This window comes from Balaenoptera borealis, assembly GCF_965194805.1.
Source record: "Balaenoptera borealis genome assembly, chromosome: 19".
Lineage (NCBI taxonomy): Eukaryota > Metazoa > Chordata > Mammalia > Artiodactyla > Balaenopteridae > Balaenoptera > Balaenoptera borealis.
In genome coordinates, this window is record NC_138878.1 from 62,550,582 (window position 1) to 62,564,438 (window position 13,857).

The following is a 13,857-nucleotide window of genomic DNA, read 5'->3' on the forward strand; positions in this document are numbered from 1 at the left end:
CCCCCAAACGGAGCCCACGGCCCAGGAAGAAGTAGGACAGCTTCTGGGACTCCAGGACAGGCGCAGCCCCTTCTACCAAGAGGGCTAATGGTTTTGCTCCCTGCAAACTGGGGAAGCAACTGAGCCAGGGAGGGGGCGGGACCACACTGCTGTTTCCAAAAATACTTTAATATTGGGTCCTCTTTTAGGTCGTGTGCGGAGCGGTGACCGCATGTAAGGCTGGAGAGTGGGTGCCCCGCCCCCTTTCGAGGCTGCACGGGTGGTGGTGGGCGGGCGCCACGTGCACACGCCCCATGCTGTTGATGGTCCGGGGGTCGTTCCAGCTGCTGGTCCGGCCGTTGATCAAGACCGCGGCCCGCAGTGCCGACTTGACGGCCGTCTCCACCCAGCCGTGCGGGTAGGCCGTGTGCTCTCCAGCGAAGTAGATGCAGCCGTAGGGGGCCGCCCAATCGTGCTCCTGCCCCTCGTCCTTGTCGGTTCGCCAGAGCATCGGGGGCTGCACCACGAAGCCGCCCTGGCTGTGCGGGTCCTCCGCCCAGCGCTTGACGATGCCGCTGCCGTCCCAGAGCCGGTACACGATGGGCCCGTGAAGCGCCGCCACGTCGTCGAGCGCCAAGCGCAGGGCTTCAGACAGGCTCAGGCCAGCAAACGTGGCAGCCGCGTCCGACCACGTGTACGAGGCGAGCAGCAGCGCGCCCTCGCCAGGCGGCGGGTAGAATATCACGCGCGACGGGCGGTCGGTGTTCGAGTGGCCGCCTTCGATGTGCTCGTCGTGCCAGAAGGGCCGGCGGAAGCTCAGGAGCACCTTGGTGGCCGGCATGTAGTGCAGCGCGCGCACCGCCTCTTGCCGCTTGCGCGTCAGCGGCGGCGTGAAGGTGATGCGCTGCAGCGCAGGCCCGCTCACCGTCAGCAGCACCACGTCGGCCGTCAAGGACGTCAGATTCCGGGCCCGGCGCGAGGCCTCGATGTGCACGCTCACCTCCTGCGTCCCCTGCTTAATCGCCACGACGGGCGAGTGCAGCAGCACAGGCCCCGACAGCGAGCTCAGCAGCGCGCGCGGCAACAGGTCCCAGCCGCCCACGATGCGGCTGTACCTGCGGCGGGGCGGGTGCGTGACGGGCTCTCGGGCCCTGCATCTCCACAGCGGCCCCTCCCGAGACACTCCCCGCTCCCTCCCTCTAATCCCACCCCTTCATCTACCCCCGCCCTCGTCAGTCCCCGATGGCCCCCGAGGCCCGGGAGCAGAGCGGTGTGACCCGGGAACCCCGCCTCGTCCCCTCAGGGCCACGCCACTCTCCAGGTACCTTTCTTCCCCTGGAGGACCCAGGATGCGGGGGCGAGTGTGGCGGGACGAGCGCGCCTCTCCGCCCCCTGGGCCCCTGCCCCCACCTCTACAGGCCGCGCCCACCCCGCCAGCCCCGCCCGCTCCGTCTGTCCAGCCGCCGCCTCACCGGAGCCGGTCGCTGAGGCAGCTGTGAGCCCGCAGGGCCTCGGCGAAGCTGAGATAGAAGAAGCCGTCCTTGGACATCACGTCTCCCAGGAGCTGAACGGCAGGCTGGCTCAGGTTCCCCTCCCCGAGGAGGTATTCCTGGGGGACGGCGGGGCCCAGGTCAGGGCCCAGGCAGGCTGCACCTGCCGGCTCCGTACCCCCTCCCACGGGGCCGCTCCCCGCGGAGCCTCTTACTTAGTTCAGTGACACGACCGCGCTTAGTGCGGTTCCCTGCACCTCAGCGATATGGCGCCCCCCCCCCCCCCCCCCGCCCTTGTGACAGATGAGGGAAAACGAAGCCCAAAGAGGGGCGTGTCCAGCCCCGTCAGGCAGGGAGGAGGTGGCAGGCCTGGGGTCCCAGTTTCCTGCCCTCTGACTCCCCGCCCAAGGCCCCATGGGCACCCTCCTTGTCGTCATTTCTCAGACAGCGACAGCGAGGCCCTCACTCACCAGGAGCGTGTGCCTTTCAAACTTCATCATTGCCTTTCTGCAGCCCAGTGTCCTGAGATCTTTGATGGCCTGTGGCGGGACAAGCAGATGGCGCTGAGCTGTGGGGACAGGACCGGGGAGGCCCCACCCGGGGTCCAAACCTGGCTTCTCTTCCTGCTCCTGCCCATGGCCGGCCATTTACCTCTCTTGTTCAAGCTGCCAGGATGTTGCCCACGCTCGGCCCTCAGCCTTGCCCTCCACTGCAACTACATCGCCACCCTGGGAAGTCTTCCTGAGTCGTTCCTACCCCTCATTCCCCGGGCGCTCGGTCCACCCGGACAATGTCACACTCATCCTGGTTGGGTGTTATTTTGCCTGCCTCTGTCCCAGCCTGTGCGCTCCACGCGCTGTGTCCTTATGGACGGTAATTATTTGTCTCAGTCAGCGCTGTGTCCTTATGGACGGTAATTATTTGTCTCAGTCAGCGCTGTGTCCTTATGGACGGTAATTATCTGTCGCCTGGATCGTTGTGGGCGCAGACGGAAGTGGAGTCCCTTCTGCCACCCACCCATCAGCCCTGACAGGGCATGACTGCTCACAGGGGTTTATTCACGGCACCTTCCCTGCCCACAGGCTTCTGTGGCTCCCCAGTGCCTGGAGCCGCAGAGTTCCAGCCCTCAGCCTGCCGTTCAAGGCCGCTGCCAGCCCCTCGGTCACCATCTCTTAGGGCAGCTTCAGGTCTACAGCACAGTGTCCAGGGCCCGGACCACCCTTGAGTCTCCCCCGCCTCCATGCCCCTGCACTTGCTCATCCCCCTCATCTTCGCCGGGCATCCAAGTGGTCATCCTTCACTGCTTTGTTCAAGTCTCATCCCCTCCCGGAAGACTCGCTGCCCTCTGTTTTCAGCCCTCTCCTTTGTCCACCTGGCTTCTCTCTTGTGGCCGGGGAACTCCCTGAAGGAGGTGTCCCTTCACTCACTCACTCACTCACTCACCTTTCCCCTCACATTTCCCTAGGCTCCTTAAACTGGGCACTGGCAGGGCACAGAAATGGCCTGGACTAAGTGCCCACCCTTGTCCACAAGAGGAGATGGACAATTAGGAGCTCCCATAGGAGGCTTAGGCTGGCTCCTCCCTGAGGGCATCAGGGGAGGCTGCCTGGAGGAGGGGACACTGAAGCTGGTTCTTGAGGGATGAAAAGGGTTCCCTGGGTGGGAAAAGGAAAAGGCCTTCCAGGCAGGGTCAGTGGCATGGGTGTGGGACGGCGGACAAGCATAGTGCATACGAAGGAGTACAGAGCCGAAGGTGTTTGGGCCACCATGAGAGTTTGGGGTGGGCAATAAAAATTTCTTGGAGAGAAGATGGGGCTAAAGGAGTGGGAGAGACCAGACTGCTCAGGGCTTGAACCTGAGGCTGAGGCGCTAGGGAGCACAGGGGGTTGTGAGCAGGGTGGGCCAGGGTGAGGATGCAGGGAGCGGTCCAGGCCTGAGCTGGGGCTGGAGCTGGGGGGACAGAGAGGTAGGAACAGTGTGAGACAGTTGAGGGCAGGACGGATGGAGCTGGGGCCTGACAGGGAAGGCAGGAAGCGAGGATGGCCCCTGGAGTTCCGCTTCGTGACTGGGGGTGGTGATGATGGCACTGTTGTGAGATGGGGAACCCAGGAATCTGAGTAGGTTCAGGGAAGCTGCTGCTGAGCTCAGTGGGAGCTGGAGGGTGCTGGGGGATGGCCAGGGGGAGACAGACATAGGTCTGGGTCTCAGGAGATGGACTTGGAAAACATAAGCCCACAGATCATAGTTTAAACCAAAGGTGTAGAGGGACTTCCCTGGCGGTCCAGTGGTTAAGACTCCGAGCTCCCAATGCAGGGGGCATGGAGTCAATCCCTAGTTAGGGAACTAAGATCCCACATCCCATGTGCCGAATGACGCAGCCTAAAAAAACCCAAAACAAACCAACAAAAAACCCCAAAGGTGTAGAAAGGTGAGGTTGTCCCGGCCAGTGTGTGAGTGAGAAGGGGATGGGAGATGGGGATCAGCAGGGCTTATGGGGAAACTAAAGATGGAAGAGCCAGTGATGGGAGACCAGAAGGAATGGGAAAAGGAAAGCTAGGCCAGGAGGAGGAAAGGGCATGGGACACGACAGCGTGGAGGACGGGGGCAGGGGGACAGGGCTGCAGGGCTCGCGGACGCGCCTACCCTGTTGAGAGCCATCTGGTAGATTTCTTCGGGAGAGTGGCCCTTCTCCTTGGGATGCAGCTTGTAGCCCAGCTTCTCAGGCATCTTCTCCACCACGTAGTTCCGCAGCTTCACCTCATTCACCTCCGTCCACGTGTTCTCGTCGTACTGGGTGAATTTGGTCAGATTGAGTCCCAGGCTCTTGCAGAGCTCATGGAGGATCCTGAGGGAGTGGGAGCCGCTGGTGAGGGTCGGGCGGGGGAGGTGGGGGCCCCTCTCCCCAGTGGGGCTTGGAGAAGGGAAGGGGGTGGGTGGGGCAGCTGGGGACGGGGCTTGGGGCTGGGCATGAGGCTGGAGCCGGGCTAGATTAGGGGTCGTCAGTGCCAGGGATGGGAATGAAAGGGGAACAAGGCTGGAAGGCTGAGGGCGGCAGCACTTCAGGACTGGCTTTGGAGGGGGAGGTCGCTTTCACTGGGGATCAAGTAGGAATGGGGACAGAGTTGTGTTGGATGGGGGTGGGAGCTGGGGATGGGGAAAGGACCAGGGTCGGGGAAGATAGAGCTGGGGGTCTGGAAGGGCTGGACGCAGTGGCCTGAGCACTTCAGGGGTTCAGTGGTGGGGCTGGAGCCGGGAGGCCTGGAAGTGTCAGTCAGGAAAAGGGCAGAGCTGGAGGCTGGGTCTAGGCCTGACTTGACTGGGGCGCCAGGTTTGGGGTCAGAGTTGAGGTTCGTGCTGGCACTGGAGCAGTGATTGAGCTGGGAATCTGGCTGAGTCTGGGCTCAGAGGTGGGGGCTGGGGTGGCCCCGCACCTGCCTGGCCCCCAGGTCAGGCCCCACCTGTGCGAGCTGGGCATGCGCATGGCTCCCAGCTCCCCAGTCCAGCCGGTCTTCCGGTCCCGGTAGGTGAAGATTCGGCCCCCAATCCTGTTGTCTGCCTCCAGGATGGTGACCTGAGGGACGATGGGCAGCAAGCAGATGCTTTAGCTCCTCCCACTGACCCCCCATCTCAACCCTGTTGCAGCCCCCGCCCCGGGCACCCACCCAACCTTCCAGCCCCACAGCAGCACAGATGAAGATGAAGGAAGGATCTTTTTTTATGGGGAGGTGGGAGGGGCTGGTGGGAGAACAGAAAGTCATAGTGAACATGTACAATGTGACAATTTCCAGACTGCAGCAGGAAGGCCGCTGGCCAGATTTCAGAGGGACTTCCCAGCTCAGGGAGTGGGGAGATTTCTCGTGTGTACTGAAGCCACTGGCCTGGCCCATACTCATTCTTGGATTTCAGCGAGAGCGACAGGGGTTAGACTTCAGGGGGCACTTCCCCTTGTGTGGAGTTTCCATCTCCACCAACACACGTTCCCCCCAGGAGGTTGGAGGAGGTTTCAAGGGACTTTCCTCCAGGATGAGAGTGGGGCAGGGAAAGTCAAAGCCCCCTCAGCACAGACACACGTTCCCTCTGGGTTTCATGTTAGAGCAGAGGGTTCCAGGCCTCGCTCCCCAGACCACAAGGAAAGCATAGCTCCCTCTCTCCGCCTCCCATCACCCCCACCCCTCAACAGGGACGTAGCCAGGTCCCTCTACCCAGGACTCCCAGCCGCAGCAGGAAAGACTCAAGGTAGACAGCAAGCAGCACTTCTCACCTTGTGTCCAGCATCGCTGAGCACCTTTGCGGCCAACAACCCAGCCACGCCCGCACCAACCACAACCACCCTCCGGGGCTTCGAGGTCCGGTTGAGGCCCAAGGTCACGACTCTGAGCAGCTGCTCATAGTCGGGATCCTGCATGCACTTCTCGAAGGGGTCGTGGCTCTGGGCAGTTTGCCAGTCCAGGGAGGCCGCCAGGCTGAGGAGGACGGGGACCAGGGCGAGGAGGCGCCAGGCTGGGGGGAAGAAGGACAGGGTCAGCGGGCAGGTCAGCGGGTATGTGGGGAGAGAAAAGCGGGTTCTGCCCCCTCCCCTGCTTACTTACCCAAGAAGTGCATGTCTCTCTGGGGGGAGACGTGTCTGGGTTGGAGGGGAAGCAGGGCCACTGTGACAGGAGCCTGTGTCCCCCCCAGCCTGGCCCGCTGTGGGCTGCCCCGCGCCCACCTCAGCCCTCCCCACTATGGCTCCGGTCTCTCTAGACGTGTGTGTCCCCTGATCCCGGGCTAGCCGGCTCCTGGTCTCTGCTCGCCTGTCTCCCCTCCTCTCCTGTCTCTCTTCTCTGTCCCCTCTTTCTCTCACCTCCTCTGGGTCTCCCTGTTTCTCCCTTATCTGCCCTGCTCAGCCCTGTCTCCCCGTCTATTTCCGTGGGGCCCAGTCTCTCTGCAGCCTCCTCGCTACCTCGGCCTCCGCACGCAGCAGCACCTCCTCTCTCCTCTGTCCCCTCCGCCTGTCTGCCGAGTCCCCCCTCTCGGTCCTTAAACCGAGCCGAGCCCCGCCCTCCCCTCCCTTTTGGGTAATCGAGCTGTGGGAAACGAAACTCCTTTCCTGGGCGGCGGGTCAGATGCTCAGAGTCTAGTTGAGGCCGGAGGGGGCGCGGCGGAGGAGGAAGGGGTCGGGAGGAAGCAAATCAGTCTGGCCTGCCCCGAGCCCTTGGTCCCCCTGATCTGATCGCAGGGCCCCTGTGTCTGCCCTCTCCTCTGCCCTCTCTGCCTCTTTCATTCTCAGAGCAGGGGGAGAGGCGGCCTCTGGCCTTGGGGCTGCGTGTGCCCTGCGACAGCCTCTGAGTCCTTCTCTGTGTCAGCCGTCCCTGTGCGCTGGAGGGCCCTCGCTGGCCCCCGCCACATGGCCGCTCTGAGCTCAGTGAAACGGGCACAGCAGGGGACTCGCAGGCAGCAGCTCGTGGTCGGTGGCACGAGCTCTGGGCCAGCCTGCCTGGGTCCTGAGTCTGGCACCTGCCAGCGGGGGACTTGGAGCAGGCCTTCCCCTCTCTTTGGCACCGGTGTCATCTGTCAAGGGGGGTCGCTCCTGTGCTGGCGGGAGTAGGCAGTGAATCCAGGTCGGGGCCCTGGGAACAGCAGCCGGGTCAGTACTAGAAGCTGCTTCTTAGGAAATGCCAGCTGCTGCCGCCGCGCGGGTGCTAGAGGGATTCAGTGAAGGCCCCCTCAACCCCAGCCCTGCGCAAGGAGCCCGTCTCCCCTGCGCTGAGAACCACTGTGGCGCTCGGCTCAGGCTAGGGCTTCGGCGGCAGGGGGGGGGGAACCTCGGAGAAACTGTCCAGTGCTTCTGTCTCTCTCCCTGGCTGTGGCCATCACCACCCGCTGTCCGTGGGCCCTTTTCTCCTGAGGGGCGAGGGGCAGGCAGTGAGAACAGGGCGACCCGGCTCCAAGGAGACCCTGCGTGGCTCATGGCTTTGGGGCTTTAGCCAAGGGGACACATGGTGGGTCCCTTGAAGGGGGTGGGGAGAGGCATCTTGGGGATTTTTCTTGGGGTTGGAGGAGAGAGCACCAGGCGAGTGGTGAGGAGGAAAGCCAGAGGGCGGCAGGTCCTCTGCAGCAACCAGTTGGGAAAATCCAAACAGTAAATGAAAGAGGGATGTGGTTTGACGGAGGTATGGGGTTGGAGGGGGTGCATACCAGTGAGTCAGAAAACATCTGATGCGGGTGGGGAGGCGGTGGCCAAGAAGGGAACAAAATCAGTGAGCTGGACACTGAGAGAAAGCCAAGGGCGAGAGTCAGCAAAAACCAGTAGCGAGAGGCTTGCCGCTCTCTGAGGTGGCCTGTGCTCAGAGCTCTGCCCTGGGTAGAGGAGGAATCTGAGGCCCAGAGGTGGCCAGGGGCCGGGCAGGGGCGGACCCCAGGACTGGCACAGGCCTTCCCATCGCAGACCCCGCCTGCTTCATTCACAATGACGTGGAGGGTTGGCGTGCCATCTCGTCGGGACCTTACACACCTTGTGAGGGAGAGGGAACCTGGCCCGCGGCGGGGAAGGCACTTGCCCCGGGTCCCACAGTGGGACACAGCAGAGCTGGGAGTCCACCGGATCCCAGGTCCCTACCCCCACCCCGTCCCCTTCCCGGAGGCCCCTCTGCTCTACGGCCTCATGGCAATGTCCCACACAGAGAAAGGGAGCAGCAAGAACATGGAAGCAGAAAGGGATGGAGGCGGCAGAGCCAAGGGGCTCCCAGGGCACGTCTGGGCAAGGAGTGTTGGTCCGCAGAGCATCTGGGTTGACCCCCTGGTCTCTCCTGCACAAGGTCTCTGTTCACAGTTCTCCTGGCTCCGGGCACACCCCCAGTTCACCCCCTGGACTCTATGGAAGGCGTGCAGCCTTACCCCAGAGACCCCATGCAAGGAGTCAGGTGGGGAGGCGAGCAGGACTCACGGAGGCTACGAGGGCAAGGCCTGCTCGGTCTCCTTGATGCTGATAAAGTGACGGTGGGTCCTGCTGAGTACTGCGTGCCCGACACGCTACACGTTCTACTTCACTGACTCCAGTGACAAGTCTCACAGGGTGGGTTGAGCTGTCCCCATTTTACAGTGGAGAAAACTGGGGCTCAGATCAGGCACCGGCTAAGAAGGGGCAGAACCTGTGTTTGATCCCAGCGGCCCGGCTCCAGGATGGTTAACACTTGGTTAGCTCAGGCTCGTGGACCGGGGATGGGGCCCGGGCAGGGGCTCCCCGTCTCGGTGCTATGCAGTTGGGACCATTTTTGTGAGGAAGGTCCTGTGCATTGTAGGATGTTGAGTAGCATCACTGGCCTCTACCCACCAGATGCCAGTAGCACTTGCCCCTCAAGGCTTAACAGCTACAAATGTCTCTAGACATCGCTAACCATTCCCGGGGGAAGGGGAGGCAGAATCGCCCCGGCTGAGAAGCACGGGGCTAGGGTTTGGTTGATGTTGGGTGGAACGCCCAAGAGCGGCCAGATATGGTCCACGGTACAGTTGGCAGGAAAAGAAATGCTGGAAGGCCATACACCAAAGGTTGTTTTGGGGTCAAGAGATTATGAGTAATTTGGGGGTTGCTTTGGTAGAAATAACTGGATCTTCCAGACTCATTCCTGATAAAATCAGAGATTGGTGTTAGGGTTGAATTTAGGGTATTAGGGTATGAATTAGGGTCATGAGAAAGAGTGGTTTGGATTAGGTTAGGTTTCCTAAGCTTGTGAGTAGGAGATATAGGACACACAGCGAGAACTGAGGGTGGGGGCAGATGGTGGGAAAGACCTGGGGCTTTTTCAACCCTTTCAGGTAAAAATTGTCTCTAGGGAGAAAACCCTACCTTATTTGCCTGGCTTCTAGAACCACAATGACAGTTCTAATGGGGTTAGGTCACATCCGAAGCAGCCAGAGACCTGGCCCCGCTCCCCCCCACCGCCCCGGGGGGGCCTCTGTGGCCCCTCAGGGCAGCTACTAGTGATGGTGGCCACAGAGATGGGCAACGGACAGGGCTAGTGCCTTATATATATTCTTTCCTCTGAGTCAGTCCAAAGACCCTGAGTGGTCAGTATTAAAACTTTCACCAAGTCTCAGAGGAGGGCAGGGCCTACCCAGGGCATGCCAAGGGCCCCAGGCAGAAGTCGGGGGTCCAGAACTGGATGGGGAGGGGTGCAGAGGGCAGAGGACAGACCTACTTGAGGCCCTGATCTCTGGCCTGACCCCTAGACAGGGGCCCCCTTCCCTCAGAGCCCCCTTCCCCTCCTTCCCCAGTTTCCAGAATCCCAGGGCTCTGATGGGGGCACTCACTGCATGGCTGGCTCTGGTGGGCTCTCTCAGCGCCCATGGCCTTTCTGGTTAGCCTGGGACAGAAGTCATCGTTGGGTGTGTGCGAAACCGGGCTGAGTGGTGCTGGCTCTGTCCCGATTCCCTTGTTAGACCAGAGATGCCAGGGTCCTGGTATGGGGTCAGAGCAGTTGGGAGGCCGTGGAGCGCAGATGCCCCCTTCTCGAAAGCTTTTTATTACGGAAAATTTCAAACACATATAAAAACAGACTAGGATGATGAAGCCAGGTGCATTCATCGCCTCATAGCCTATCTTGTTTCATTTACACTTTCTCCCTCCCCCACTGATTATTTTACAGCAAACCCCAGACATATTATCATTTTTGTAGGTGAATACTTGAGGATGTTTCCGTAAGACAGAAGTTGGCAAAGTTTTTCTATAAACATTTGAGGCTTTTGGGGCCACGTGGTCTCCACCTCGCCTATTCAACTCTGTCCTCCCAGCAGTCACAGCATGTAAATGGATGGGTGTGGCTGTGTTCCAATAAAACTTTACTTACAAAAACGGGAAGTGGGGTCACAGTTTGCCAACCTCTGCGCTAAAAGAACAGAACTTGGTGGGAGGGATAAATTGGGAGCTTGGGACTGACATATATACACTGCTATATATAAAATAGATAACTAATAAGGACCTACTGTATGGCACAGGGAACTCTACTCAGTACTCTGTAATGACATATATGTGAACAGAATCTAAAAAAGAGTGGATTTATGTATATGTATAACTGAATCACTTTGCTGTATAGCAGAAAATAACACAACATTGTAAATCAACTCTACTCCAATAAAAATTAATTTAAAAAGATAAGAACTGGGCTTCCCTGGTGGCGCAGTGGTTGGGAGTCCGCCTGCCAATGCAGAGGACACGGGTTCGAGCCCTGGTCTGGGAGGATCCCACATGCCGCGGAGCAACTAGGCCCGTGAGCCACAACTACTGAGCCTGCGCGTCTGGAGCCTGTGCTCCGCAACAAGAGGCCACAATAGTGAGAGGCCCGCGCACTGCGATGAAGAGTGGCCCCCGCTTGCCGCAACTAGAGAAAGCCCTCGCACAGAAACAAAGACCCAACACAGCCAAAAATAAATAAATTAAAAAAATTAAAAAAAAAAAAAAAAAAAGATGGCTCATGGCTGGCAAGCTTACCTTCCACCAGCTTTAAAAAAAAAAAAAAAAAGATAAGAACTTATTTGCTTTTTCAAAAATAAAACTCCAATACCATTATCACATTTAAAAATGATATTAAATCAATGCTTACACTTCCCTGATTATCTCAAAATGTGTTTTTTTTTTTTTCTTTGGGCCACACCATGCAGCATGCAGGATCTTAGTTCCCCGACCAGGGATCGAACCTGTGTCCCCTGCACTGGGAGCGCGTAGTCTCAACCACTGGACCACCAGGGAAGTCCCATCAAAACTTTTTTTTCTTTTAACAGTTGGTTTGAATCAACATTCACAGAGCCCACACTGCATCTGAGTGATACTGAGTATCTTTGTCAGGAAGTGTCACTTTCAGTTCAGTGGATTTGGGGGTCTATGTTCTTAGAACCCAGGGGTGGGGTCTGATGTGGCCCCATGGCCCCAGGCTAGGCCTGAGCCTAGCAGAGCAGCACACCTGGGCTCTGCCTCGGGGAAATCTCAGCAGGTCATGGGGTTGAACCAGGATGGTGTCTGGAGGTGAGGTGTGGGCAGTGCCCAGATGGGTCTCTGGAGTGTGAAGTGACCAGTGCCAAGGTGTGTGAGGGCTGTGGGACAGGCCCAGCGGTGGCTCAGGACAGTTAGGTCTGGCTGGGGGTTGGCTGGTGTCTACAAGCAGACCTGACTTCAGAGGGTGAGGGATTTTGTTCCTGGGAAGTTCTGCAGAGAGCTGCTGGTCTGAGGGCAGACTTTTAAAGCACCAAGGCAATTCTGAGGTTGACTGAAAACCTTGGGAGCAGTGGTGTGCTGGAGCTGGCTCACACCTATTCACGAGAGCCGACCATTTAATTTTCGGATCTCTTTTTTGGTTTTGCTTTGCTAGCCATTATTAAAAATTTAAAATCTTTACAATTAATTTTATTAAAAACGAAGATAATACTCAAAATTCATCCCGTAGTTATCTGATTACGTTTTACTATTACATATATACTCTCGAGGTGAATTAGTTGCATCTACACAGTGTGTGTCAATTTCCCAAATTTGTGTTTGGTGACTTCACCTTAGTGGCTTGAAATCAGCCATAGTGGGAGAATTTACACCATGGGGATGGGCATATGCTGTCAGGGCTTTCCCTGACCCTGGAGGGCCGACTGCTACCAGCACACCACTGCTTGAGACTCATTTGTTTCAACTTCCCTTTGGAGATCAAGGCTGCTCGACCTCTGGAAATCTCTGGCTGTTTCAAACATCTGACTCTCTGATGCCCAGCTGTGCCAGATGAGGCTGGGGCATCATCCTGGGGAAAGGGCCAGGCCATAACGGAGGCAGTTGTTTGAGGGTGTCCTGGAGATGAAAAGTGAGCCGTAACCATAAACCCACAGTTGCCACTCTTACCCCTAAACAGGGAGAAGAAATGCCGTAACAGCTTACTGAGAGAGAGATTCACCTTTAAAAGCCTCTGACTCCGAATTTAGTCACCACGCTTGTCTTCATGCTAATTAATGAAGAGGAACTTAAGGAGAGGCCATTTGTTTGGACTGAGAAGGAAATGCATCTGTTTTCTTCCTAGAAAGGGAAACTGCAATTACAATGAAGCCAGCATCCGTGGGGTGGTACCCAGTCAGCTGCTGACCCTGTTGCAATCTTGGGAACGCCCCTGGCTCCCCCAGGAAGCCACTGAAGCCATTCCCATGGTGCCCAAGCACTGGAACCCCCACTCTGGCACGGCTGTTGTGTCGATTTATTATAATCGCTTGTGTCCTTCAAAGTGGGGTGCCTGAGATCCCTTGGGGTGTGGGAGGAAAATATTAGAACTTCAATTTGTTTTTATTTAAAAAATACAACTATAAGAAAGCAATTAAGCTCCACTAATGTTTAATATGCAAAGTAATAGGTATATGCATTGGAAATGCAAGCTCAAGGAATTTTTTTTTTCTTATCGAGATTGTGTGGCCCCTGCCAGTGACCTCATGCGCAGAGAATTATCGTCCCATTTTTGAAACCCCAATGCTAGATCAGGATCTGGTAGGTAGCAGGTGCTCCAAAGAAGGGTGCTGAATGAATACATGTAGGTAAAACACTACTTCCTACTTTCTAAGAGGACTCAAGGCCTCCCCATCTCTCCTCACCTCAGGTGAGGGAGTCAGATACAGGTCCCGGATGAAGTCATGGTTCACAGATGGCACAAAGGGCCACTGTCGCAGGGCTGGAGCCTTTGGAGAGAAGCAACTGGGGTTGCCGGGGTCTCCCTCTTCTAGCTCGTTCCCCTCCCTCTTCCATGGCTTCTGCTTGGATGGGACAGTGGCTCTTAGAAGCCCAAGATGGCCTGAGGAAATGACTCATGATCATGACTTTGGGAAGCTGGCCCATACATGTCCAGTGTCCTTGGGCCCTCCTTAGCCAAAACACGGCTTAGTGTGGCACAGGCTGCGGGAGGGTGGAGGGCAGACTTCCAATGCCCTGCGCCAGGAGCAAGACCTGAGCGCTCGGCATCACTGGCGCCTACAGGGGCCAGGGTCAGAGGGAGAACGTCAGGCCAGTATCTGGAAATCACCCGATACAAAGCTGCAGCCCAGCTTTACCTGCTGACCACCGTTGAAGCACAACTAGAACCCTCCGGCCAGCCCCAGGTAACAGGGAGAGGAATGCTGCTGATGACACGCCTTGGGGATGGTGACAGATGACTGGATATTTACGTGTACTGGAAGATATGACCCAGCTATAACGGGTTTCCCCACCTGCTCCTCTCCTGCCATCAGCACCAGAGGAACCCACGTTGTGAACATGTGTATGTGTGTATGCACGTGTATGCACGCCTTGGCAGTGCATTTAGGTGTGCTTGCTTCTGAGTTTCAGACAAATGGCATCCCATTTGATCTGGAACCTGCTCTTTTCCCAACCTTCTTCTAAGTTATCCACATTAACAGCAGC

The 13,857-nt window shown here is 57.8% G+C and overlaps 1 protein-coding gene across 3 annotated transcripts in view; it reads right to left on the reverse strand.

The window, feature by feature from the left end:
* Positions 1 to 147: 147 nt before the first annotated feature.
* Positions 148 to 13,857, reverse strand: part of IL4I1 (interleukin 4 induced 1) — a 39,333-nt gene continuing 25,623 nt past the window's right edge. Inside the window, exons 1-8 of one of the 3 annotated variants that reach the window (XM_082367618.1) lie at positions 6,412 to 6,446; positions 6,059 to 6,093; positions 5,731 to 5,969; positions 4,928 to 5,040; positions 4,113 to 4,314; positions 1,940 to 2,008; positions 1,452 to 1,588; positions 148 to 1,094 (exon numbers count right to left, since the gene is read on the reverse strand). In XM_082367618.1, coding sequence (XP_082223744.1) covers positions 185 to 1,094; positions 1,452 to 1,588; positions 1,940 to 2,008; positions 4,113 to 4,314; positions 4,928 to 5,040; positions 5,731 to 5,969; positions 6,059 to 6,071 — 1,683 coding nt within the window. In that variant the 5' untranslated portion in view covers positions 6,072 to 6,093; positions 6,412 to 6,446 and the 3' untranslated portion in view covers positions 148 to 184. Of the gene's footprint in view, positions 1,095 to 1,451; positions 1,589 to 1,939; positions 2,009 to 4,112; positions 4,315 to 4,927; positions 5,041 to 5,730; positions 5,970 to 6,058; positions 6,094 to 6,411; positions 6,447 to 9,758; positions 9,895 to 13,857 lie in introns of those variants that run through there. The other 2 variants (XM_082367617.1, XM_082367616.1) reach the window with 2 other exon arrangements.